This window comes from Trachypithecus francoisi, unplaced genomic scaffold, assembly GCF_009764315.1.
Source record: "Trachypithecus francoisi isolate TF-2019V2 unplaced genomic scaffold, Tfra_2.0 Lachesis_group1, whole genome shotgun sequence".
In the NCBI taxonomy this organism is placed as follows: domain Eukaryota; kingdom Metazoa; phylum Chordata; class Mammalia; order Primates; family Cercopithecidae; genus Trachypithecus; species Trachypithecus francoisi.
The window spans coordinates 149,637,038-149,662,091 of record NW_022681454.1 but is presented as its reverse complement, the minus strand read 5'-3'; the positions used below and the strand labels follow the sequence as shown (position 1 = coordinate 149,662,091).

The following is a 25,054-nucleotide window of genomic DNA, read 5'->3' as shown; positions in this document are numbered from 1 at the left end:
AATGGTCAACGGAATGCTAAACCTGGAAGCAAAAGGACATTTTACCATCATCAAAACACATGAACATATAAAACTCACAGGTAAAGCAAACACATAAATGACAAACAGAAAAGACTCAAATGGCACCACTACAGAAAACCACCAAACCATAATGAGAAACAATCAGGCAAAAATAAAGGAACAAAGATTATACAAAATAACCAAAAACCAATTAACAATATGAGAAAAAAAAAATCAATAATCTTAATGCAATAATCTTAAGTGCAAATGGAGACAACTGTAGCTGAGGACATTACAGTCACTCAAATCACTCCCTATTGTCTGCTGGGGTTCTTTACTAAACAAACAAAAGTTCTTCCAGAAGACAACCCTACTGTCCTATAGGTAAAACAGGTGTAAAATCTGAAAAGCACTAAGGCCTTCCTATGCCTAAGCTGCTACTAACAGAAGGAGCCTAACTAAAAACGATACAAATAGGTTCAATTACAATTCTGAAGAGAACTATCATTCCAACACGGTTTCACAGCTAAACGCAACACAAAACGATATGGGCTATGTGAGAGGAATTTATGACTTGTGAGATAATACTCGGGATTTTGTGAGCTTGTTGACTGTTTTCAATAAAATATTCATTCTCTAAGTAACATAGTTCACCAAAATTTTAAATGTGCTTCCTTTACATAACCTTTAATTTCTTTTCCTTTTTTTTTTTTGAGATAGAGTCTCGTTCTGTTACCCAGGCTGAAGTGCAATGGTACGATCTCGGTTCACTACAACCTCCACCTCCCGGGTTGAAGCAATTCTCCTTCCTCAGCCTCCTGAGAAGCTGGAACTACAGGCACACACTGCCATACCTGTCTAATTTCTTTTGTATTTTAGTAGAGATGTGTGGGGAAAAGAAAGAGAGATCAGCCTGTTACTGTGTCTATATAGAAGGAAGCAGACATAAGAGACTCCATTTTGTTCTGTATTTGAGATGCTGTTAATCTGTGACCCTACCCCCAATCTTGTCCTTGCAAGAGACGAGTGCTGTGGTGACTCAAGGTTTAATGGATATTGGGTTGTGCAGGATATGCTTTGTTAAACAAGTGCCTAAAGGCTGCTTGCTGGTTAAAGGTCATCACCATTCTCTTAATCTCAAGTAAGAGAAAAGCATTAGTCTCCTGCCCGTCCCTGGGCAATGGAACATCTCCGTGTAAAACCCGATTGCATACTTTTGTTTACTGAGCAAGGAGAAAACCGCCTTTAGGAATAAGGTGGGACTTGTTGGAGCAATGCTGCTAAAAGGTTTATGGAGATGTTTGCATATGCATCTCAAGGCACAGCATTTTCCTTTAAACTTATTCATGTCACAGGGATTTTTGTTCATATGTCTTACTGCTGATTTCCTCCCTACAGTGATCCTATTGTCCAGCCACTCCCTTATCTTTAAGATGGTAAAGATAATTATCAATAAATACTAAGGGAACCCAGAGACGGTGCCGGCGTGGGTCCTCTGTAAGCTGAGCACCGGTCCCCTCGGCCCCGCTTTTCTTTCTCTACACTTTGTCTCTGTGTCTTATTTCTTTTCTCAAGTCTCTCATTCCACCTAATGAGAAACACCCACAGGTGTGGAGGGGCAGGCCATCCCTTCAGAGATGGGGTTTCACCATGTTGCTCAGGCTGCTCTCAAACTCCTGAACTCAATCTGCCCGCCTCAGCCTCCCAAAATGCTGGGATTACAGGCATGAGCCACTACACCTGGCCAACCCTTAAATTTTTTAAGTGTATCAGTTGTATAAGTCTGTGCCTAGCTTGGCAACTTTTAAAGTATCTGCTACTGAGTTTACTCCTACATTTTCCAGAATATATTTCAGAGACAATGAACCCATTTATAATTAACAACATAAAATTCCTAATTTGCATTTTTATGTTGCTGACATTCAATTCAAAGTTTAACACTTCGCAAGGCCAAGCTTAACAAGTGTACAATAAAATGGCATAAACCTGAGTTAACCTTTTATTCAAGCTTTTAGGATAATGCTGGATTATTTAACAGTTTTTAAAAATATTCTTCAAACAATTAAGCTAAAACAAAATATGCTTTTGGTAAAAACTCCAAACACGTTTTTGTACATTTTAAGTACTTTTAAAAGAATACAAAGTAATATCTGTAGTAATAGCTTTCATAAAGCTGTGAAAAATAATGTCTCCATTTTGCATATTTTAATAGAGGTTATTATAATTATGACATTAAAAACATAAGTTTAGAACTTAAAATTTAGCATGGTAATACTTTTGAACTGAAGTTAGTGTAAAACTAACACGTGAAGAACATAAAACGTTCAGCAAATTTGTTTTAAAATATGTATCCTTGGCCGGGTGCGGTGGCTCAAGCCTGTAATCCCAGCACTTCGGGAGGTCAGGAGATCGAGACCATCCTGGCTACTAAACCCGGCTCTACTAAAAAAAAAAAAAAAAAAAAAAACCAAAAAACTAGCCGGGCGAGGAGGCGGGCGCCTGTGGGGCTGAGGCAGGAGAATGGCGTAAGCCCGGGAGGTGGAGCTTGCAGTGAGCTGAGATCAGGCCACTGCACTCCAGCCTGGGCGTCAGAGCAAGACTCTGTCTCAAAAAGAAAAAAAAAAGTATCCTTGAGAATGTCCTAAGTCTCACTCCTCTTCTGCCCTTGATGACTGAACTTGTTTCCCATGCCTCTATTACTGTCAGCCCCACAATTAATTCTTTAAACTGTAGCCAGAGACAGTTTTCTAAAATGCGAACCCAACTGAGACACACCCATTTTTATAGCATTTAGTGGCTCTCCATTGCCTTTTAGGTAAACACTAAACTCTTAGATATAGTTTTAAGGTTTTGCAGGATCTACTATCTACTTAACTCTCTAGCCTCATTTCTCACACACCTGCCCTCACATTCTCCATTCCAACAACATGAATTTCCAGTTCTATGGTCTCACACTTCCTTTGGGTTGTTACAGTTGCTTCTGATGAGAATATTTTTCACCCTTTATCTGGCTAGGTCATCCTTCAGACCTCAGTTTATATAGTAATCACTCAGGTAATCTTTCCATGCTCCTACCAGTACTCAGACCATGCTATACTTGGCCTAGCATAACATTTTTCACATGGGATTAAAATTAACTCATCTATATTCTCTCTCCCCACTCTGAAGACCATATGCTAAGATCAGGGAGCTTATCTATCTTGTTCACCACTTGTATTCTTGACATCTAGCACAGTGTCTATTACTTTATTCAGCAAGAAATTTTCTCAATAACATCTCATCCTTCAAAATGGGCAAAACCTTCCAAAGCATCTACATAATACATTTTTTAAAGAAACAAACTGAAAAACTTATGTTAAATGTTTGATGAATTCTGTTAATTTAAAATCTCCTTTGTTAGTTTAACAGTTAGCTGTCTATAAAAAATATTTGCCAGAAGCAAAGCTACTATTAGAACAGCCTCCACATCCCCAGTTCTGTAACATTATTAACCCTCCTTATAGTGGCCTCTCTGCTTCTCCACAATTATCTTGAGTTTTATAAAACTGATTATCTTCCAACATTCTACTTATCAACATTGTATTGTTAGAAGGCAGGGTCAGCATTTTCTAAGCTCTCTATTGGTACTTCTAAACAACCAGTTCTTAAACTTTAATTTCAGTAGGAATCACTTGAGGATCCTGTTAAAAATGCAGACTGCTCTTAGTTGCCTGTTGTGATTCTCACTGAGTTGGAATGTGAAGCCCAGAAATCCGAATTTCACAACAAGGATATCAGGTGATTCTGATGCAGGTGATCCTTAGTCTATTTTGAGGAACTGTTGTAGAGAACTGCTTTCCATTCTTGTGCAACTCTGCCCCTATCCTACCCCCGTTTCCTGTGTGTCACCTTCCTCACTGCCCTCGTCCCCACCTCAACACTGTCATCTACCTTCTTTCCAATCAATTTCAAATATTTATTGAGGGCTTTGGCACATCTAGGGCTTCTGCTTTATCCCTAACTCTCACCATTAAACTGGGTGTTTTTAACCTCTTGCATGTTGTTGGGCACATTTTCAGGAAATGATTATAGATGTTCAGTTAGCAATTCCTTCCAAGCTGATATATTAGCTGTCTAGGCTAAAAGTTTTCCCAGATCATTAAAAATACAGTTCACTAACGTCACGGTATGTAGCATGTTGCTATATTTTAAAATATAAATTGTAAAACACTTAAAATCTGTTCCATGAGCCTGCCTACCTATATTGATGCAGAATGACAGGGGATAGTAATAATGATATGTAAAGGTATGTGATTTTATTTTCCCTCAGTATACTTGCAGAAATGCCTAAAATTGGTAATCTGGATCAGGTTTGGGAATCTGTCATTGGAAAACATGCCAAAAAAGTGTCAGGGCAGATAAGACATTTTAGACTTAGTATAACCCAATCTATACCTTAGTCTCAGATTTCATTAACAACCTCATCTCTAATGCCTTTCATACCGCATATTCCACTCAGGCAACCTAAACTCAAATGGCCATTCTTAGACCTTGTCCTCGTTTGGGAAGCAACACTTCTAGACTCTCATTTTAATAAGTTTAATAAGTCACTTTATGATCACAATATCCTCCTATATCTTATTACATCTAATCAAGACAGTAAATCTCCTAACATTTTTATTAATATTTTTTCCATTTTACCACCAGGCACACACACACCCACCACAGACACACAATTTCAATCTTCCTTTCTCCCTCTGTCTCATTCAATCATTCAACAATATTTAACAAGAACTTACAGTACCTTTTGGTGGTTCACTGCCCACCCTCTTGGCCTCACCTGCTTAGTCTAGATTCTAAGTAGTTCAGAAGCCTGAATCATGTACCAACTTGCATCAAAGAAATACTGAATTCATTCACATACTATCACTGTGAAAATATTTATATGTATCTACATTCAAAATAATTCCTCCAAGAAATTTAAGAACATATTCCTAATAGCTTTTGTTTATAAATAAGGACACACTCTCAGATTATAATTTAAGACAGATAAGCCTTCAACCTTTCATTATGAACTGTATTTTCAACAGGACTCTCAATCCAGAATTAATTTAATGTATATGTATATTAAAAATATATATACTTAAAATTTTAATTTGTAGTAACAGTATTAAGAGTATAGCCTATAGCTGAAAAGCAAACAGTATTAAAATGAATCTAGATTTGCATGGGTTAAACAATCCTTGAAAATCATTTGCCATTACCTCTAAAAGGGACCAACATACATATTAGGTCAAAACTGGCTCTCTGAAAAAGTCCCCATCAAATCATTATTGCCATTGACTGAGCTACCACATTTTTTAGGTGTGAGTAACGTGGAAACATTATATTGCATTCCTATATAGAATGGAGACAAACTGTCGTCACATGCTATGAGAACTCTAGGGTAGGATGGCTGAAGTAGAAAAGATGTTAACTTTTAAGTCTATTAACTAGAATTCATTCTTTTATTGAGCAACTATTATGAACCATAAATTGTGCTGTGTATACACACTATCTCTGACCTAACAGTGATTCCAATCTCTTGGGAAAAGCAGATAAATAAGTTACAACATGTGACTGGTAAGGGTAGGAGTTGGAGGAACGGTGTTCCAACAATTTCTTGTATTTCTTTCCCAAATCTTCTCCAGATTGTAGTGTATGATATTGCAGACTGCTAAGTACAAGGGAATGAAGAAATGACTTTGTTCAACAAAATCATTAAAAATTAAAACAATAACAACAAAGACTCCACACTCACAAACACAAATACCACATGCAGGGAAATTAAGGACACAAGATGTATCAACTGTAAGATTACAATATCTCTTCCCTGGTTTTTCAGAGAAGTCTAAAAATCTGGTTTCTAGTCCTCGTACTCGTTCTTACATGAATAAACATTCATTTATTCACCAAACATTTATTAAAAGGCCATCTTTGGTAGTACGTGCCAAAAACTGTTACCAAACCCTGCAAGTAAGGTAATGAAAGAGAGTGCTCTTGCACTCACTGCACTTATAGTCAAATCACATAAGCTTTTGGTACACCTATTTAATTAATACTGGGTAATTCCATAACAACTTCAAGGGCCTTTTTCCTCCACTGTAAAATAACATAGTGAGACTCAGAGATCTCTAAGATACTTCTACTGAACGAATACTCTGTGATTTAACTTAAAACTTAGAGATGGGAGGTTCTCAAGACTCAGGGAACCTGAGAACCCTTATGCAGGGTTCAGGGGGTCCTAAGCTCACTAAATCTGAATGCAAAATTTGGTAGGTTTGTGTATGTACATTTTTCTAGAGAAAGCATTCATAGGTAAAAACACCCTAAATTTGTGGATTTTTGTTTTGGGCCTTCCACAGGAAAAATTCCATTTGAACTAGGTCTAATGAGGCAACGTCTTTAAATCTACCAATTATAAATTAATTCACAAGAAGTTTCAACCATGTGGAGTTAATATGATTTGTTTCCGCTCTTAAACTCATGGTATGAGTTGCAAATTTCTAATTAATTTTGACCAGCACTATAACAGCATCCATTACAAATACTACACACAGTTTACAAATCAGAGTAATTTGAATTACTTAGATTAAATTTTACTAATCTTTTGAAAAGACTAATTTTTAAAAGAATAAAATTATTCTTTTAAGAATAATTTTAATTTTAATTTTCTAAATAAAATGCATTTATTTAGAAGCAGAAATATTTTTGCTGTAAAAAACTGAGATAATACTAGGATGAGTATCCTCTCCACGTCTTGCCGTTGCTACCCCATCTTAATAAAAAGAGGACACTGGGCACAGTGGCTCATGCCTGTAATCCTAGCACCTTGAGGGGCCAAGGCGGGAGGATCACCTGAGGTCAAGAGTTCGAGACCAGCCTGGCCAACATGGTGAAACCCCGTCTCCACTAAAAATACAAAAATTAGCCTGGTGGCCTGTGGTCCCAGCTACTTGGGAGGCTGAGGCACGAGAATCACTTGCACCCAGGAGGCAGAGGTTGCAGTGAGCCGAGATCGCACCATTGCACTCTGTCCTGGGGGTGACACAGTGAGACTCTGTCTCAAAAAAAAAAAAAAGGAACAAACCTAAAAACATTAACATACGAGGCAATGACTAAACTGCTAGCAAAGGGATTTCTAGGACGAAATTATCTCTACATAAATGTGAATGCTGAGTGTGAAGCTAACCAGCGCCTCTCTTAGGACAGACTAAGAAAGGAAGTAAAATGGAAAATCAAACATCTGCAATGAGAAACACAAACAAGAACAAAAAAAAAAAATTGTAATTTCATTGCCTGTGCCACAGTGACACCAGCTGGTCAGCCAGGTTATGACAATGTAATATGACAACGTAATATGACAACCTACCACCTTGATTTTATGCAAGACTAAACTTTTAAAAGTGTATTATGCATTACACAAAAGACATTATAAGATTTTAAACAAGTATAAAAGAAAGACGTATATAAGTAAAGTACCTCAGAAAACTTTGGTTATGATCCAGTTTTACATATGAGATTCTCTTCACTGGTCTATAAAATATATTAATATACTTATCTTCTCTATAAATTTTATCTCTGTTAAAATAGAAAAATGAATTTGGAGTTAAATGCAATTTTCCTATTTATTCCTCAGAAAAATAAATGGGGAAAAGCCAAAATTCAGGTAAACAGATGCTTAAAAGATCTTGAGGGTAATTTATTCAAAATAGTCAAATGATGCTTCTGAAATACTGTTTTCACTCATGGGTTAAGAAAGCACATGGCTGAGTTTTATTTTAATTCAAAACTATTAAATATGTAAAGGACTCATATGCTCCTTGTGTGTGTGTGTGTGTGTGTGTGTGTAATTTCAACTTTTATTTTAGATTCAGGGGTTACATGTGCAGGTTTGTTACTCGGATATATTGCATGATGCTGAGGTTTGGGGTACCACTGATAATGTCACCCAGGTACTGTGCATAGTATTCAATAGTTTTTCACCCTTTGTCCCATTCTCTCCCTCCCTACCCTAGTTGTCCCCAGTTTCTATTCTTGCCATCTTTATGTCCATGAGTATCCAATGTTTAGCTAGCACTTATGAGTGACAATATAAGGTATTTGGTTTTCTGTTCCTGTGTTAATTCAGCAGGAACAAAAACAGGTGGATGGCCTCCAGCTGCATTCATGTTGCTGCAAAAGACGTAATTTTGTTCTTTTTTATGGCTGCATAGTATTTAATGATGTATAGCTACCACATTTTCTTTACCCAATCCATCACTGATGGGTACCTAGATTGATTCTATGTCTTTGTGATTGTCAATAGCACTCCGATAACATACGAGTGCATGTGTCTTTTTGGTAGAATGACTTATTTTCTCTTGGATATATACTCAGTCATGGGATTGCTGGGTCTGATGGTAGTTTTAAGTTCCTTAGGAAATCTCCAAACTGCTTTCCACAGTAGTTGAACTAATTTACATTCCCATCAACAGTGTATAAGTGTTCCCTTTTCCTCTGCAGCCTTGCCAGTATGTGTTATTTTTTGTCTTTTTAATAAGAGCCATTCTGACTGGTGTGAGATGGCATCTCACTGTGGTTTTGATATTCATTTCTCTGATGATTAGTGATGAGCATTTTTTCATGTTTGTTGGCTGCTTGTATGTCTTCTTTTGAAAAGTGTCTATTCATGTCTTTTGCCCATTTGTTTAATGGGGTTTTTTGCTTGTTCAATTGTTTAAGTTCCTTCTTTTTTTTTTTTTTTTTTTTTTTGAGACGGAGTCTCGCTCTGTCACCCAGGCTGGAGTGGTGCAGTGGCCGGATCTCAGCTCACTGCAAGCTCCGTCTCCCGGGTTCATGCCATTCTCCTGCCTCAGCCTTCCGAGTAGCTGGGACTACAGACGCCCGCCACCTCGCCCGGCTAGTTTTTTGTATTTTTTAGTAGAGACGGGGTTTCACAGTGTTCGCCAGGATGGTCTCGATCTCCTGACCTCGTGATCCGCCCGTCTCGGCCTCCCAAAGTGCTGGGATTACAGGCTTGAGCCACCGTAAGTTCCTTCTAAGTTCTGGATATTATACCTTTATCAGATGCAGAGTTTGCATATATTTTCTCCCATTCTATAGGCTGTTTACTCTGTTGGTAGTTTCTTTTGCTGTGCAGAAACTCTTTAATTAGGTCCTACTTGTCAATTTTTGTTTTTGTTGCCATTTCTTTTGAGGATTTATTCATAAATTATTTCCCAAGGTCAATGTCCAAATGGTGTTTCCTAGGTTTTCTTCTAGGATTTTTCTAGTTTGAGGTCTTATCTTTAAATCTTTAATCCATCTGAAGTTACTTTTTATATATGGTGAAAAGTAGGGGTCCAGTGTGATTCTTCTGCATATGATTATCCATTTATTCCATCACCATTTATTGAATAGAAAGTCCTTTCCTCATTGCTTATTTTTGTTGACTTTGTCAATAATCAGATGGCTGCGGGTGTGATGTTTTATTTCTGGGTTCTCTTTTCTGTTTCATTGGTCAATGTGTCTGTTTTTGTACCAGTACCATGCTGTTTTGGTTACTATAGCCTTAGAGTATAGTTTGAAGTTGCAAAATGTAATGCCTCCAGATTTGTTCTTTTGGCTTAGGATCCCTTTGGCTATTTGGACTCTTTTTTTGGTTCTACATGAATTTTAGGATAGTTTTTTCTAGTTCTGTAAAAAAAATGATACTGGCAGTTTGATAGAAAAGCACTGAATCTGTAGATTGCTTTAGGCAATATGGCTATTTTAATGATATTGATTCTTCCAAATCAGAACATGGAAGGTTTTTCCATTAGTTTGTGTCATCTGATGTGTGTATTTTTAACAAGACCAGATACAAACAGAAATAATTAACTTGTATTATGTTGAATTTCTTTAAGGAGGTGAAATAGGTTATTGCTTTTATGGAGGCTTGCCCATTGATAAGGTTCATATTCAATAAGGAGAGACCTCCAACACAACCTATGTTTTCCTTTTCTGCCTTCCAATAGGAAGTAAAATAATTGCAAGGGAATCTTTAAAAAGAGAATTTAATATAAGTCAATCAGTAAATTCACAAAGGAGGAAGTTATTGGCTTGAATTCATACTGGTATGTTGCAGTTTAATTCACTTTATTCTAATAAAACTTTTTATTGTAAATTTAGCTCCAGATCGACTGCAAGAACAAACCAGCAATCCTGAGAGGACCCACAGACCCTCTGAAGGAAATGGACTGCTCCCAGAGGACCCGGAAGACACCCCAAATACTGTGATTGCCCCAACTATGGAAGTGGGAAAGGGAGAGCCTTCTCTCCCAAACACATACTCCCACTGGAGAGGCTGAAGGTCTGTTTGTGGGAGAAGTTTCTGACTTTACCTAAAGCTGAGTCAGTTTAGAGAGCCAAGAGAAATATAGGGGTAAAGGAAGCAGCAGAAAGGCCCTGGGAACTCGCTGGGTCCCCTAGCAGGCCATTCCTGCCTGGCACCACAGGGATCCATCAGGAGGGTGACCAGAGGAGCAGGGGGTAAAACTCCACAGTGAGAGGGAAATCTCCAGCTCAACTTTGTAACAATTTGAACAGTGCTAGAAGCCTCCTGGCCAGGAGTTGGGGGAGGGCACAAATCCAATGTGCAGACTCCACAGGCCATGGAAGAACCAAGCCCTCTTTCGCAGCTGGAAGCCAGGTAGCCTGGGTCAAGTTGACAAGCCCACCATGCTCTCTGCCTCGAAAAAGACTCAAGGCTGTTAGGGGGGTGGCACGATGGGAGTGAGAACAGCCCTTCAGTTTGCGTGGGAGCTGCGTGAGACCTGTGACTGCTGGCTTTCCCCCACTTCCCTGACAACCTGCATGACTCAGCAGAGGCAACCATAATCCTCCTAGGTACACAACTCCAGTGACCTGAGAATCTCATCCCCATCCCGCACAGTAGCTGCAGCAAGACCCACCCACAGCGAGTCTGAGCTCAAACACAACTAGCCCTGCCCCTACCTCCCTACCCACCCTGGTAGCTGAAGACAAACGCGTATACTCTTGGGAGTTCTAAGGCAGTGCCCACCACCAGTCCCTCTCTACATTACTACAGCTGTTGCTTTCTGGAAAGCACCACCTCCTGGCAGGAGACCAACCAGTACAAAAATACAGCATTAAACCACCAAAGCTAACGACCCTCATGGAGTCCACTGCACCCTCTGCCACCTCCACTGGAACAGGTGCTGGTATCCATGGCTGAGAGACCCATAGATGGTTCACATCACAGGACTCTGCAGACAACCCCCAGTACCAGCCTGGAGCCAGGTACACTCTCTGGGTGACTAGACCCAGAAGAGAGACAAAAATCACTGCAGTTTGGTTCACAAGAAGCCACATCCATAGGAAAAGGGGAAGTATACTACATCAAGGGAACACCCTGTGGGACAAAAACATCTGAACGACAGCCTTCAACCCTAGACCTTCCCTCTGACAGAACCTACCCAAATGAGAAGGAACCAGGAAACCAAACCTGGTAATATGACAAAACAAGGCTCTTCAACACCCCGCCCCCCCAAAAATCATACAAGTTCACCAGCAACGGATCCAAACCAAGAATCCTTGATTTACCTGAAAAAGAATTCAGGAGGTTAGTTATTAAGCTAACCAGGGAGGGACCAGAGAAAGGCAAAGCCCAATGCAAGGAAATTCAAAAAATGATACAAGTGAAGAGAGAAATATTCAAGGAAATAGACAGTATAAAGGAAAAACAATAAAAAATTCAGGAAACTTTTATGGACACATAAAAGTTAGAAATCCAAAATGCTCTGGAAATTCTTAGCAACAGAATTGAACAAGCAGAAGAAAGAAATTCAGAGCTCAAAGACAAGGTCTTCGAATTAACCCAGTCCAACAAAGACAAAGAAAAAAAAGAATAAGAAAATATGAACAAAGCCTCCAAGAAGTCTGGGATTATGTAAAATGACCAAACCTAAGAATAATTGGTGCTCCTGAGGAAGAGGAGAATTCTAAAAGCTTGGAAAACATATTCAGAGGAATAATCAAGGAAAACTTCCCCAGCCTTGCTAGAGGTCTAGACATCCAAATACAAGAAGCACAAACAACACCTGGAAAATTCATTGCAAAAAGATCCTAGGCACAATGTCATTGGGCTATCCAAAGTTAAGACAAAGAAAGAATCTTTTTTTTCTGTAGTTGCAAGATTTAATAGAGTGAAAACAGCTCCCATACAAAGGGAAGGGACCCAAAGGGTGTTGCCGCTGCTGGCTCGAATGCCTGGGTTTATATCCGGATCACTATCCCTCCTGTTGTACTCTCAGGCGATAGATGATTGGCTATTTCTTTACCTCCTGTTTTTGCCTAATTAGCATTTTAGTGAGCTACTATCTGATTGGTCGGGTGTGAGCTAAGTTGCAAGCCCCGTGTTTAAAGGTGGATGCAGTCACCTTCCCAGCTAGGCTTAGGGACTCTTAGTTGGCCTAGGAAATCCAGCTAGTCCTATCTCTCAGTCCCCCTTCTCAACAGGAAAACCCAAGTGCTGCTGGGGAGGCTGGCCGACAACTGCTCTGATTCCTGCTGAATTGGGGTGTGGTAAGGGTTGTGCAGTTGAGATTTCCTCGAGAGGGGTGCCTTCGATGTCATTAACATTGGAGCATGGGCTAGCAAGCCAGTCCAGGGGTAGAAAGAATCTTAAGAGCTGTGAGACAGAAGCACAAGGTTACCTATAAAGGAAAACCTATCAGATCAACAGCAGATTTCTCAGCAGAAACCCTACAAGCTAGAAGGAACTGGGGCCCTATCTTTTGCCTCCTCAAACAAATCAATTATCAGCTAAGAATTTTGTATCCCAGGGAAACTAAGTATCATATATAAGGAAAGATACAGTCATTTTCTGACAAACAAATGCTGAGAGAATCTGCCATTACCAAGCCACCACCACAAAAACTGATGGAAGGGGCTCTAAATCTTGAAACAAATCCTGGAAACACATTAAACAGAACCCCTTTAAAGCATAAATCATACAGGACCTATAAAACAAAAATACACATTAAAAAGCAAAAATAAATAACAAAAGTACACAGGCAACAAAGAGCACAATGAATGCAACTGTACCTCACATTTCAATACTAACATTGAATATAAATGGTCTAAATGCTCCACTTAAAAGATACAGAACTGTCCAGGCACGGTGGCTCATGCCTGTAATCCCAGCATTTTGGGAGGCCGACGGGGGTGGATCACGAGGTCAGGAGATCCAGACCATCTTGGCCAAAATAGAGTGGCCCATCTCTACTAAAAATACAAAAAATAGCTGGGCATCTTGTAATCCCAGCTACTTGGGAGGCTGAGGCAGGAGAATCACTTGAATCCAAGAAGTGGAGGCTGCAGTGAGCCAAGATTGTGCCATTGCACTCCAGCCTGGGCAACAAGAGTGAGATCGGGTCTCAAAAAAAAAAAAAAAAAAAGATACAGAGCCAAAGAATGGATAAGAACTTACCAACCAACCATTTGCTGCCTTCATGAGACTCACCTAACACATAAGGACTCAGCTAAACTTAAAGAAAAGGCATGGTAAAAGGCATTTCATGCAAATGGACACCAAAAGCAAGCAGGGGTAGCTATTCTTAAATCAGACAAAACAAATTTTAAAGCAACAGCAATTAAAAGAGACAAACAGGCACATTAGATAATGGTAAAAGGCCTTGTCTAGCAGGAAAATATCACAATCCTACACAAATACGCACCTAACACTGGAGCTCCCAAATTTATAAAACAATTACTAACACAATAATTTAAGTACATTTCAACCACTACTTTTTCAAAAATATGAAAACTCTATTTTTGAAGTTGTACACTTATATCAAATGTCATAAAAAGGAATGTTTAATGCAAGTATCTCCAGAAGTAACCATCACTATCATTTCTATGACTATATTAGACATATTACTTATCTCATTTAATATTAATATCTTCATGAAAGCAAATAAGATATTCATTACAGAGATAAGAAAACAAAAACCTGAAGAGATTAAATAACTGTCACAAGGTTATACTGCTAGAAATGTGGCATAGCTGAAATTTGAACCCAGATTATCTTCAAACCCATGGTGTTCCCATTAAAATGCACTAAAATTAAATTTCAGCTGAGAGACAGATCAAAATTAAATGAACCCCGAATACCATTTTCCACTGAGTCAAGTATGGCACTTTAGAAAATGAACAGCAAAATCAGAAGTGGCTATTTAGAAATCATGTACTAAATGACATACATATAGAAAAGATATTAGTGCCAATTTTAAAAGGATAATCTTTTTTTACAAACAGAATTAAGTAGTCTTATAAAGTTAGATACCAAAATCATCAGACATACTCTTGTGCTGATCAATTACTGAAGATAAACCAAAACCTAATAACTTACTGGCCTGGAGCTTAATCTTGACAAACTACTAAAATGGCCTTCCTTGTCATCCGTATATAATAACATTAGATTCCTGACTGAAGCCAATCTAAGAAAACAATCCTATATTATATTTTGTCTATTACTTTCATCTCAACATTTGAAGGCTTATCATGATTCTCTGCATTAAGAGAAAGAAAAGTATTCTTACCCTATTAAAGCCATGTTCACGAGAGTCATCAACTTCTCCATTACTAGTCACTGGAATTTCTGCTGCTGAATTTTTGGGAGATTCTTGAGCCATGGTAGACTCCTAAAACAAAAGAAGAAAAAAAGCACATAACTAATACTAAATCATAAAGACTGTATTCATGTTTATAGTACTTACAAGCCACCGTTTTAATATTTTTTATCATTGCAACCTACCAAATACTTGTATAATAAACAGAATACATATATAATTTTAAAATTCCATCTGGCTGCTTTAACTTCACTTAACCTAAACTTCTTAATTAAAAACAAGTTACATATTTGTTGTAGGTACCACAGGCATTATCCTTGCCTCTTAAATAGTGTTATGGTAGAACACTACTTATAATTGGGGAAAAAAAAATTACAGAAAGCCAAGCTTGGTTGTTAATTCAACTACGGCAGCTCTATTTTTCCAACTGGAGGACTGCGAAGATAAAGGAGAGCACAGGGCAGAGTAGAATTAGGTTGGTAACAGATCACTAGCTTAAAAATCCACAAACTTTAGTTGACAAGTGTTATCAGAATAATTCTGTGTCTATTACCAGACTTCAAGACTAGCTGGAAAGCTACAGTAATCAAGACAATGTGGTACTGGTGAAAGAACAAATAGGTCAGTGGAATAGGGAGCCCAGAAACAGACCCACAGTAATGTAGTCAACTATCACTGACAAAGTGGAAAGGTAATGCAATGGTGAAAAGACTGTATTTTCCACAATGGTGCTGGAATACTGGTGCTGGACATCCACATGCAAAAATAAATGAAATTCAGTGGAATTTTCTACTATCATTTAAACTGATCTATTTATAACAGTGATTCTCAACCAAGGAGGAATTTCTCCCCTCTCCTGGAGACATTTAGCAATATCTGGACATTTCTGCAAAAAATGAATCCAGAGGAAGACCTTACACTTTTCATAAAAATTAACTCAAAATGGATCACAGACATAAGCGCAAAATGCAAAACCATAAAGCTTGTAAAGATAGCATAGGAGAAAACCTAGATGACCATGGGTATGGTGATGACTTTAATCCATGAAAGAAAACACCGATGCCATAATCCATGAAAGAAAAAACTGATAAGCTGTACTTCATTAAAATTTAAGATTTCTGCTCCACAGAAAACAATATGAAGGAATGAGAAGACAAACCATAGATGGAATGTATTTGCAAAGAACACATCTGATAAAGGACTGTTATCTAAAATATACAAAGAATTCTTAATACTCAACATTAAGAAAACAACCCAACTAAAAATGGGCAAAAGATCTGATGTTTTATCAAACAGATGTTTCATCAAAGACAATGTAAAGATGGCTAGTAAGCATATGAAAAGATGTTCAACATCATATGTCATAAGGGGATTACAAATTAAAACAACGAGATACTATAACAAACCTATTAGAATGGCCAAATTCCATAACTCTGACAACACCAAATGCTGACAAGGATGTGAAGCAACTGGAACTCTCACTCACTGCTAGAAGGAATGCAAAATGGTACAGCCACTATGAAACACAGTGTGGCGGTTTCTTGCAAAATTAAACATACTCTTACATATGATTCACCAATTGTGCTCTTTGGTATTTGCCCAAATGAACTGAAAACTTACCCACAGAAAAATTTACACACAGATGTTTACAGCAGCCTTATTTACTTATAACAATTTATAATTGCCAAAACTTGGAAGCAATCAAGAGACCCTTCAGTGAACAGATAAAATGTGGTACCTACAAAAATGGAAGATTATTTAGCGCTAAAAGTAAATAAGCTATTAAGTCCCAAAAAGACATAGAGGAAATTCATGCAAATTACTAAATGAAAGAACCCAGGCCAAGTGCAGTGATTCATGTCTGTAATCCCAACACTTTGGGAGGCTGAGGTAGCGGATCGCTTGAGCCCAGGAGTTTGAGACCATCCTGGGGAACACAGTGAAACCCCATCTCTATAAACAACACAAAAATTAGCTGAGTGTGCTGGTGCATCCCTGTAGTCTCAACTACTTACTTGGGAGGCTGGGGTGGGAGGATCATTTGAGCCCAGGAGTAGAGGCTGCTGTGAACCAAGATCACAACACTGTACTCCAGCCTGGGCAACAGAGCAAAACGCTTTCTCAAACAAACAAAAAAACCAATTTGAAAAGGCTACATACTGTATAATTTCAACTATATGACATTCTGAAAAGCTATAGAGGCAATAAAAAGATGAGAGGGTGCTAGAAATTAGTGAGGAAGGAAGAACAGGCTGAACACAGAGGGTTTTTAGGGCAGAGAAACTTTTCTGTATACTACAGTGGCGGATACATGTCATTATACATTTGTCAAAATCCATAGTGTACAACACCAAGAGTGAACCCTAAGGCAAAGCACAAACTTGGGGTGATGATGTGTCAATGTAGGGTCATCAATTGTAACAAATGTACCACTCTAGCGAGGGATGTCGACAGTTGTGTATGTGTGGAAACAGGCAGTACAGGCGAACTCCCTGTGCTTTCTCCTCAATTTTGCTGTGAAAACTGCTCTTGAAAATAAAGTTGATTCATTAAAAATAATAATAATGCTGTCTAAATCTGCTACTGCTTCTAAATTATGACCTTATGAAATAATTGTTCCTAGATTCTTTTTTAAAATTATTGTAAAACACACATAACATAAAAATTACCATCTTAACCTATGTGTATAGTTCAGTACTGTTAAGTATATTCACATTGTTATGCAATCAATCTCCAAAACTTTTTCATCTTGTAAAATTGAAACACTATAACCCATTAAATTGCCCTCCATTTTCCACCTCCCCACAGCATCTGGCAACCACTACTCTACTTGTTTCTATGAATTTGACTACTCTAGGTAAGTGGAATTGTACAGTATCTTTTCGTGACTGGCTATTTCACGTAACATAACGTCTTCAAGGTTTATCCATGTGGTAGCATGTGTCAAAATTTTCTTCCATTTTAAGGTTGGGTAATATTTTCTTGTATGTATATACCACATATATGTATCCATTCATCCCGTGATGGATACTTGGGTTGCTTCAAACGTTTAGCTATTGTGAACAGTGCTGCTACAAACATGGGTGTGAATGATCCTGCAAGATCCTGCTTTCAATTCTTTTGGATATATACCCAGAAGTAGTATTACTAGATCATACTGTAATTCTAGTTTTTTAAATAAAATTTTTTATTTCAATAGCTTTAGGGGTACACGTGGTTTTTGGTTACATGGATAAAGTAGGCAGTAGGGAAGTCTAAGGTTTTAGTGCACCCATCACCCGAGTACTGTACATTGTACCCTACAGTTTTTTATCCCTCACTCCCCACCACCCTCCCCCTCTTCTGAATCTCCAATGTCCACTATGACACTCTGTGTGCCTTTGTGCACCCACAGCTAAGTCCCCACTTGTAAGTGAGAACATGTGGTATCTGGTTTTTGATTCCTGAGTTACTTCACTTGGAATAATGGCCTACAGTTCTATCCAAGTCGCTGCAAGGTATTATTTCATTTTTTGTTAAGTAGTATTCCGTGGTATATATAAACCCCATTTTCTTTATCTACTCATTGGTTGTTGGGCACTGAGGTTGATTCCATAACTTTCCAACTGCGAACTGTGATGTAATACACCTATGTGCAGTTTTGATATAATGACTTCTTTTCCTTTGGGTAGATACCCAGTAATGGGAATGCTGGGTTAAATAGCAGACCAACTTTTACTTCTTTGAGATCTCTACATACTGTTTTATCACCAGCAACGTATAAGCATTCCTTTTTTTTACCACATCCATGTCAACATCTACTGTCTTTTGACTTTTTAATCATGGCCATTCTGGGTCGGGTAAGGCGGTATCTCACTGTGGTTTTAATTTGCATTCCCTGAAGATTAGTGATGTTGAACATTTTTTCATGTTTGTTGGCCATTTGTGTCTTTTTTTTTTTTTTTTTTTTTTTTTTTTTTTTGAGACGGAGTCTCGCTCTGTCGCCCAGGCTGGAGTGCAGTGGCGCGATCTCGGCTCACTGCAAGCTCCGCCTCCTGGGTTTACGCCATTCTCCTGCCTCAGCCTCCCGAGTAGCTGGGACTACAGGCGCCCGCCATCTCGCCCGGCTAGTTTTTTGTATTTTTTTTAGTTGAGACGGGGTTTCACCCATTTGTGTATTTCTTTTGAGAAATGTCTGTTCATGTCATTTGCCCACTTTTTAATGGAATTACTTGTTCCCTGTAGATTCTGGATATTGGTTCCTTGTCTGATGCATAATTTGCAAATTATTTTCTCCCATTCTGTAGGTTGTCTGTTTATTCTGATGATTATTTCTTTTGCTGTGCAGAAGCTTTGTTTAGTTAGGTCGCATTTATTTATCTTTGTTTTTGTTGCATTTGCTTTTGGGGTCTTGGTCATAAATTCTTTGCCTAGGCCAATGTCCAGAAGAATTTTTGCTAGGTTTTCTTCTGGAATGTTTATGGTTTCAGATCTTAAGGTCTTTAATCCATCTTGAGTTAATTTTTGTATGTGGTGACAGGCAAGGGTCCAGTCTCATTCTTCTACACGTGGTTATCCAATTTCCTCAGCACCATTTATTGAACAGTGTGTCCTTTCCCTACTCTGTTTTTGCATGCGTTGTCAAAGATCAGTTGGTTGTATTTGGCTTTATTTCTGGGTTCTCTATTCTGTTCTATTATTCTATGTATCTACTTTTATGCCAGTACCACACTGTTTTGGTTTACCATAGCCTTATAGTATAGTTTGAAGTGGGGTAATGTGATGCCTCTAGATTTATTCCTTTTGCTTAGGATTTTGGCTATTTGGGCTCTTTCTTGGTTCTGTATGAATTTTAGGATTTTTTTCCTAATTCTGTGAAAAATGATGCTGATATTTTGATAGGAATTTCATCGAATCTTTGGGCAGTATGGTCATTTTCAGAATACAGATTCTTATGGAATGTATTTTCATTTGTTTGTGTCATCTATTATTTCCTTCAGCAGTGTTTTGTAGTTCTCGTGAAGATTTTTTGCCTCCTTGGTTAAGTGTGTGTGTGTATATATATACACACACATATATATACACACCCACATATATACACACCCACATATATATACATACACATATATATACACACACACACACCAATTGTAAAAGGAATTGAGTTACTGAGTTGATTCTCTGCTTGATTGTTGTTGGTGTATAACAGTGCTACTATTTTGTGTACATTGATTTTGTAACCTGAGACTACTCAATTCATTTATCTGATTGAGGAGTCTTCTGGAGGAGTCCTTAGGGTTTTCTAGGTATCCAATCATTGGCAAACGGAGATCACTGGACTTCCTCTTTTCCAATTTGGATGCCCTTTGTTTCTTTGTTTTGCCTGATTGCTCTAGCTAGGAATTCTAGTACTATAATATGTTGAATAGAAGCAGTGAAAGTGGGCATCCTTCCCTGTTCCGGTGTTTAGGGGGATTACTTTCAACTTTTCCTTGTTCAGCATGATGTTGGCTGTTGAGTGTGTCACATATGGCTTTATTGTGAGGTATGCTCCTTCTATGCCTAGTTGGTTGAGGGTTTTTATCATAAAGGGATGCTGAATTTTATCAAATGCTTTTTCTGCATGTATTGAGATGATCATATGTTTTTGTTTTTAATTCTGTTCATATGATGAATCACATTTATTGACTTGCATATGCTGAACCATCTCTGCATCCCTGGAAAGAAACTCACTTGATCATGGGGAATTACCTTTTTACTTTTTTTTTTTTTTTTAATAGAGTCTTGCTCTGTCGCCTAGGCTGGAGTGCAGCGGCATGATCTCAGCTCCCTGCAACCTCCACCTCCTGGGTTCAAGCGACTCTCCTGCCTCAGCCTCCCGAGTAGCTGGGATTAGAGGCCTGCACCAACACTTCCAGCTAATTTTTGTATTTTTAGTAGAGAGGGGGTTTCACCATGTTGGCCAGACTGGTCTGGAACTCCTGGCCTCAAGTGATCCACCCATCTTGGCCTCCCAAAGTGCTGGGATTACAGGTGGGAGACACCGCACCTGGCCTCATGGGGAATTATTTTGTTGTTGTTGTTGTTGTTGTTGTTTTTGTTTTTTTTTGAGATGGAGTCTCGCTCTGTCGCCCAGGCTGGAGTGCAGTGGCCGGATCTCGGCTCACTGCAAGCTCCGTCTCCCGGGTTTACGCCATTCTCCTGCCTCAGCCTCCCGAGTAGCTGGGACTACAGGCGCCCGCCACCTCGCCCAGCTAGTTTTTTATATTTTTTAGTAGAGACGGGGTTTCACCGTGTTCGCCAGGATGGTCTCGATCTCCTGACCTCGTGATCCGCCTGTCTCGGCCTCCCAAAGTGCTGGGATTACAGGCTTGAGCCACTGCGGGAATTATTTTTTTGATGTGCTATTGGATTCAGTTTGCTAATATTCTGTTGAGAATTTTTACATCTATGTTCATCAGGTATATTGGTCTGCAGTTTTCTTTTTTGTTATGTCCTTAGGTAGCAATCCATCCTTCTCAATTTTTTGGAAAAATTTCAGTAGAATTGGTACCTTTTTTTTTTTTTTTTGAGATGGAGCCTTGCTGTGTCGCCCAGGCTGGAGTGCAGTGGTGCGATCTCAGCTCACTGGAGCCTCCGCCTCCTGGGTTCAAGTGATTCTCCTGCCTCAGCCTCCCAAGTAGCTGGGACTACAGGCACATGCCACACACCCGGCTAATTTTTGTATTTTTAGTAAAGACAGGTTTCACCATGTTGGTTGGGCTGGTCTGAAACTCCTGACCTCAAGTGATCTCTGCCTTGGCCTCCCAAAGGGCTGGGATTACAGGCATAAGCCACTGTGCCCAGCCAGAATTGGTATCAATTCTTTGAATATCTGGTAGAATTCAGCTGTGTCTCCATCTGGCTGTGGGCATTTTAAAATTGGCTGTTTTATTTATTTATTTATTTAATTACTGAATCAATCTCACTGCTTGTTCTTGATGTGTTCAGAATTTCTATTTCTTCTTGATTCAAGCTTGAAGGGTTGTATGCTTCCAGGAAAGTATCTAATCCCTCTAGATTTTCTAGTTTGTATGCATAACAGGTGTCCATAGTAGTCTCGAATGATGTATTGTATTTGTGTGGCAGCAGTTGTAATGTCTCCATTTTTATTTCTAATTGAGATTATTTGAATCTTCTCTGTTCTTTTCTTGGTTCATCTAGCGAGTAGTTTACCAATTTTGCTTATCTTTTCAAAGAACCAGCTTTTTGTTTCATTGATATTTTGTATTTTTTTGTTTCAATTTCATTTAATTATGCTCTGATCTTTGTTATTTTTCTTCTGCTAGCTTTGGGTTTGGTTTGTTCTTGTTTCTCTAGTTCCTTGAGGTGTGATGTTAGGTTGTCAATTTATAATATTTCATATTTTTTGATGTAGGTGTTTAGCCCTATACATTTCCTCTTGGCACTGCTTTTGCTGTATCCCAGGAGTTTTGAAAGCTTGTTTCACTGTTATCATTCACTGCAAACAATTTTTAAATTTCCATCTTTATTTCATTGTTAACCCAGACATCATTCAAGAGCAGACTGTTAATTTCTATGTCTATGTATAGTTTTGAGGGTTCTTTTTAGAATTGAGTTCTAGTTTTATTCTGCTGTGATCTAAGAAGATACTTGATATAATGCCGATTTTTAGGAAAGTACTGAGGCCTATCATGTGATCTACCTTGGAGAATGTTGTGTGTGCTGATGAGAATCATATTTATTCTGCGGTTCCTGGGTGGAATGTTCCATAAATATGTTAGATCTATTTGTTCTACAGTGTAGTTTAACTCCAGTGTTTCTTTGTTGACTTTCTGCCTCAATGATTTGTCTACTGTCACCAGCGGAGTGTTGAAGTCCCAAACTATTTTTGTGTTGCTGTCTGTCTCTTAGGTCTAGCAGTAATCGCTTTACAAACATGGAAGCTCCAAAGTTAGGTGCATATATGCTTAGGACTGTAACATTTTCTTGTTCAATTATATAATGACCTTCTTTGTCTTTTTTTTTTTTTTTTACTGCTGTTGCTTTTATAGTTTGTTTTATCTGATATAATGGCTACTTCTGCTTGCTTTTGATTTCAACTTGTGTGAAATATCTTTTTCCATCCCTTTACCTTGAGTCTGTAAGAATCTTTGTGTTATGTGTGTCTTCTAAAGACAGCAGATACTTGGTTTGCTATTTTTTATTCATTCTGCCAATCTGTATCTTTTAAATAGATCATCATATTGTTACCTAGTGACTGTTTTCTTCACTGTATTATTGTTATATGAAATCCTTGTGAATTTTATGCCTTCAGAATTTTCTATTCTGATGTGTATCAATCTTTTGTTTCAAGATTGAGAATTCCTTTTAGCATTTCTTGTAGGGCTAGTCTAGTGCGGACAAGTTCCCTTGGCATTTGCTTGTCTGAGAAAGACTTTATTTCTCCTTCATTTATGAAACTTAGTTTTGCTGGATGTTATTCTGTTTAATGAGACTAAAGATAGGACCCCAGTCCCTTCTGGCTTCTAAGGTTTCTGCTGAGAAGTCTGCTGTTAGTTTGTTTTCCTTTACAGGTTACCTGACGCTTTTGTCTAACTGCTCTAGGAATTCTTTCCTTCATGCAGACTTTAGATAGTCTGATGACTATATGCCCTGGTGATGTCCTTTTTGCAATGAGCTTCCCAGGAGTTATTTAAGCTTCTTGTATTTGGATGTCTAAATCTCTAACAAGGCCAGGGAGTTTTCCTTAATTATTCCCTTAAATAAGTTTTCCTTTTTTTTTTTTTCCTTTTATTCTCTCAGTAACACCTATAATTGTTAAGTTTGGCCATTTTATATAATTCCCTATTTCTGGATGACTTTGTTCATTTCTTTTAATTCTTTTGTCTTAAATTTTGTCTGACTGGGCTAATTCCAAAGCCTTGTCTTTGAGCTCTGAAATTCTTTTTCCTATTTGATCTAATCTATTGTTAAAGCTTGCCACTGCATGTTGTAGTTCCCTAAATACGTCTTTCACTTCCAGAAGTTCTGGCTGGTTTTTCTTTAAAATATCAATTTAGAAAATTTTCATTCATATCCTGAATTGTTTTTTAAATTTACGTTGGTTTTCACCTTTCTGTTCTTTTGTATCTCCTTGAGTAACTTAATAATCAATCTTTCGAATTCTTTATCTGGTACTGAGTAACTTAATAATCAACCTTTTGAATTCTTTATCTGGTATCTCAAAGATCTCATCTTAATTTGGATCCACTGCTGGAGAAGTGGTGTGATCTCCTGGAGGTGACTCTCCTTGTTTTTTCATATTGCCAGAATTAGTTTTCTGGTTCCTTCTCATGTGGGCAGACTATTTCTTCTAACTCTTTTTGAATTTATTTTTTATTGTACTGGGTTCTTTTAAAAATTTCCTTTGCTCCACCTTGAGGATGTGACTTAAGTGTTTGTAGCTTATTGTCACTTAGCTTCAGCTCTGGGTGCTTTCAGTGGTGAAGACTCTGTATGAGTTCCTCGGTTATGTACAATCTTTGTGTGATGGCTTTGCCAGATGCTGGTTGCAGGAGAAATGTGCTGGGTGTGTGATATGGTTTGGATTTGTGTCCCTGCCCAAATCTCATGTTGAACTGTAATCCCCAATGTTGGAAGAGGAGCCTGGTGGGAGGTGATTGGATCATGGGGGCAGATTTCCCCCTTGCTGTTCTTGTGATAGTGAGTTATCATGAAAGTTGGTTGTTTCAAAGTGTGTAGCACTTCCCCTTCATTCTCTTCCTCCTGCTCCAGCCATATAGGATGAGCCTACTTCCCCTTCACCTTCCACTATGACTGTAAGTTTCCTCAGGCCTCCCATGCCATGCTTCCTGAACAGGCTGTGGAACCATGAGCCAATTAAGCCTCTTTCCTTTATAAATTACCCAGTCTCGGGTAGTATTTTTATAGCAATGCAAGAACAAACTAATACAGTGTGTGAGAAGGTTCACTGTCCCCTGTGGGGCTGGAATGGCAGAGGTCTCATGAAGCTTATCTTGTTCCCACAGTGGTGTGCACTTTTTAAATTTTTTTCTCCAGTATTTTATTCACTGGATTGAACAGTTCAGGCTTCATGCCAGTAGGAGGCGCCCATGGGTAAAAACTGGCTGCAGCAAAGCCAGGTGGGTAAATGCAATACTGCAATGTGGTGGGCAGAGGTCCCAGCCTTGATAGAAGTGGCTGAGGAAGCTCTCAGTGAAATGCACTGAGGTCTTCTTTGGGAGTAAGGGGGCCACCACAGCTCTTCTTCCAAGTCAGCAGGAAAGCAATCTACCTCTCAATCCCACTCTTGCCCCAGTGTTCCAGCTATTGAGATCACAAACAGGCGCATCTTTTCATCTGCAGGAATGCTGATGTTCCACATACAGAGGAGTTGTGACTCTACCTCTCATGCAAGCCTGAATCTGGAAGGCACTCCT

At 38.6% G+C, this 25,054-nt stretch overlaps 1 protein-coding gene across 7 annotated transcripts in view; it reads right to left on the bottom strand.

The window, feature by feature from the left end:
• The window catches only part of ARFIP1 (ADP ribosylation factor interacting protein 1), a 119,213-nt gene that overhangs the window by 54,753 nt on the left and 39,406 nt on the right, over window positions 1-25,054 (bottom strand). For 6 of the 7 annotated variants that reach the window (XR_004438181.1, XM_033215508.1, XM_033215504.1 and 3 more), the window contains one exon: window positions 14,604-14,705. Coding sequence is in view for 6 of the 7 variants with exons in the window: in XM_033215508.1 (XP_033071399.1) it covers window positions 14,604-14,696 (93 nt within the window). In the remaining variant the exon portion in view is untranslated. Of the gene's footprint in view, window positions 1-14,603; window positions 14,708-25,054 lie in introns of those variants that run through there. The other variant, XM_033215506.1, reaches the window with a different exon arrangement.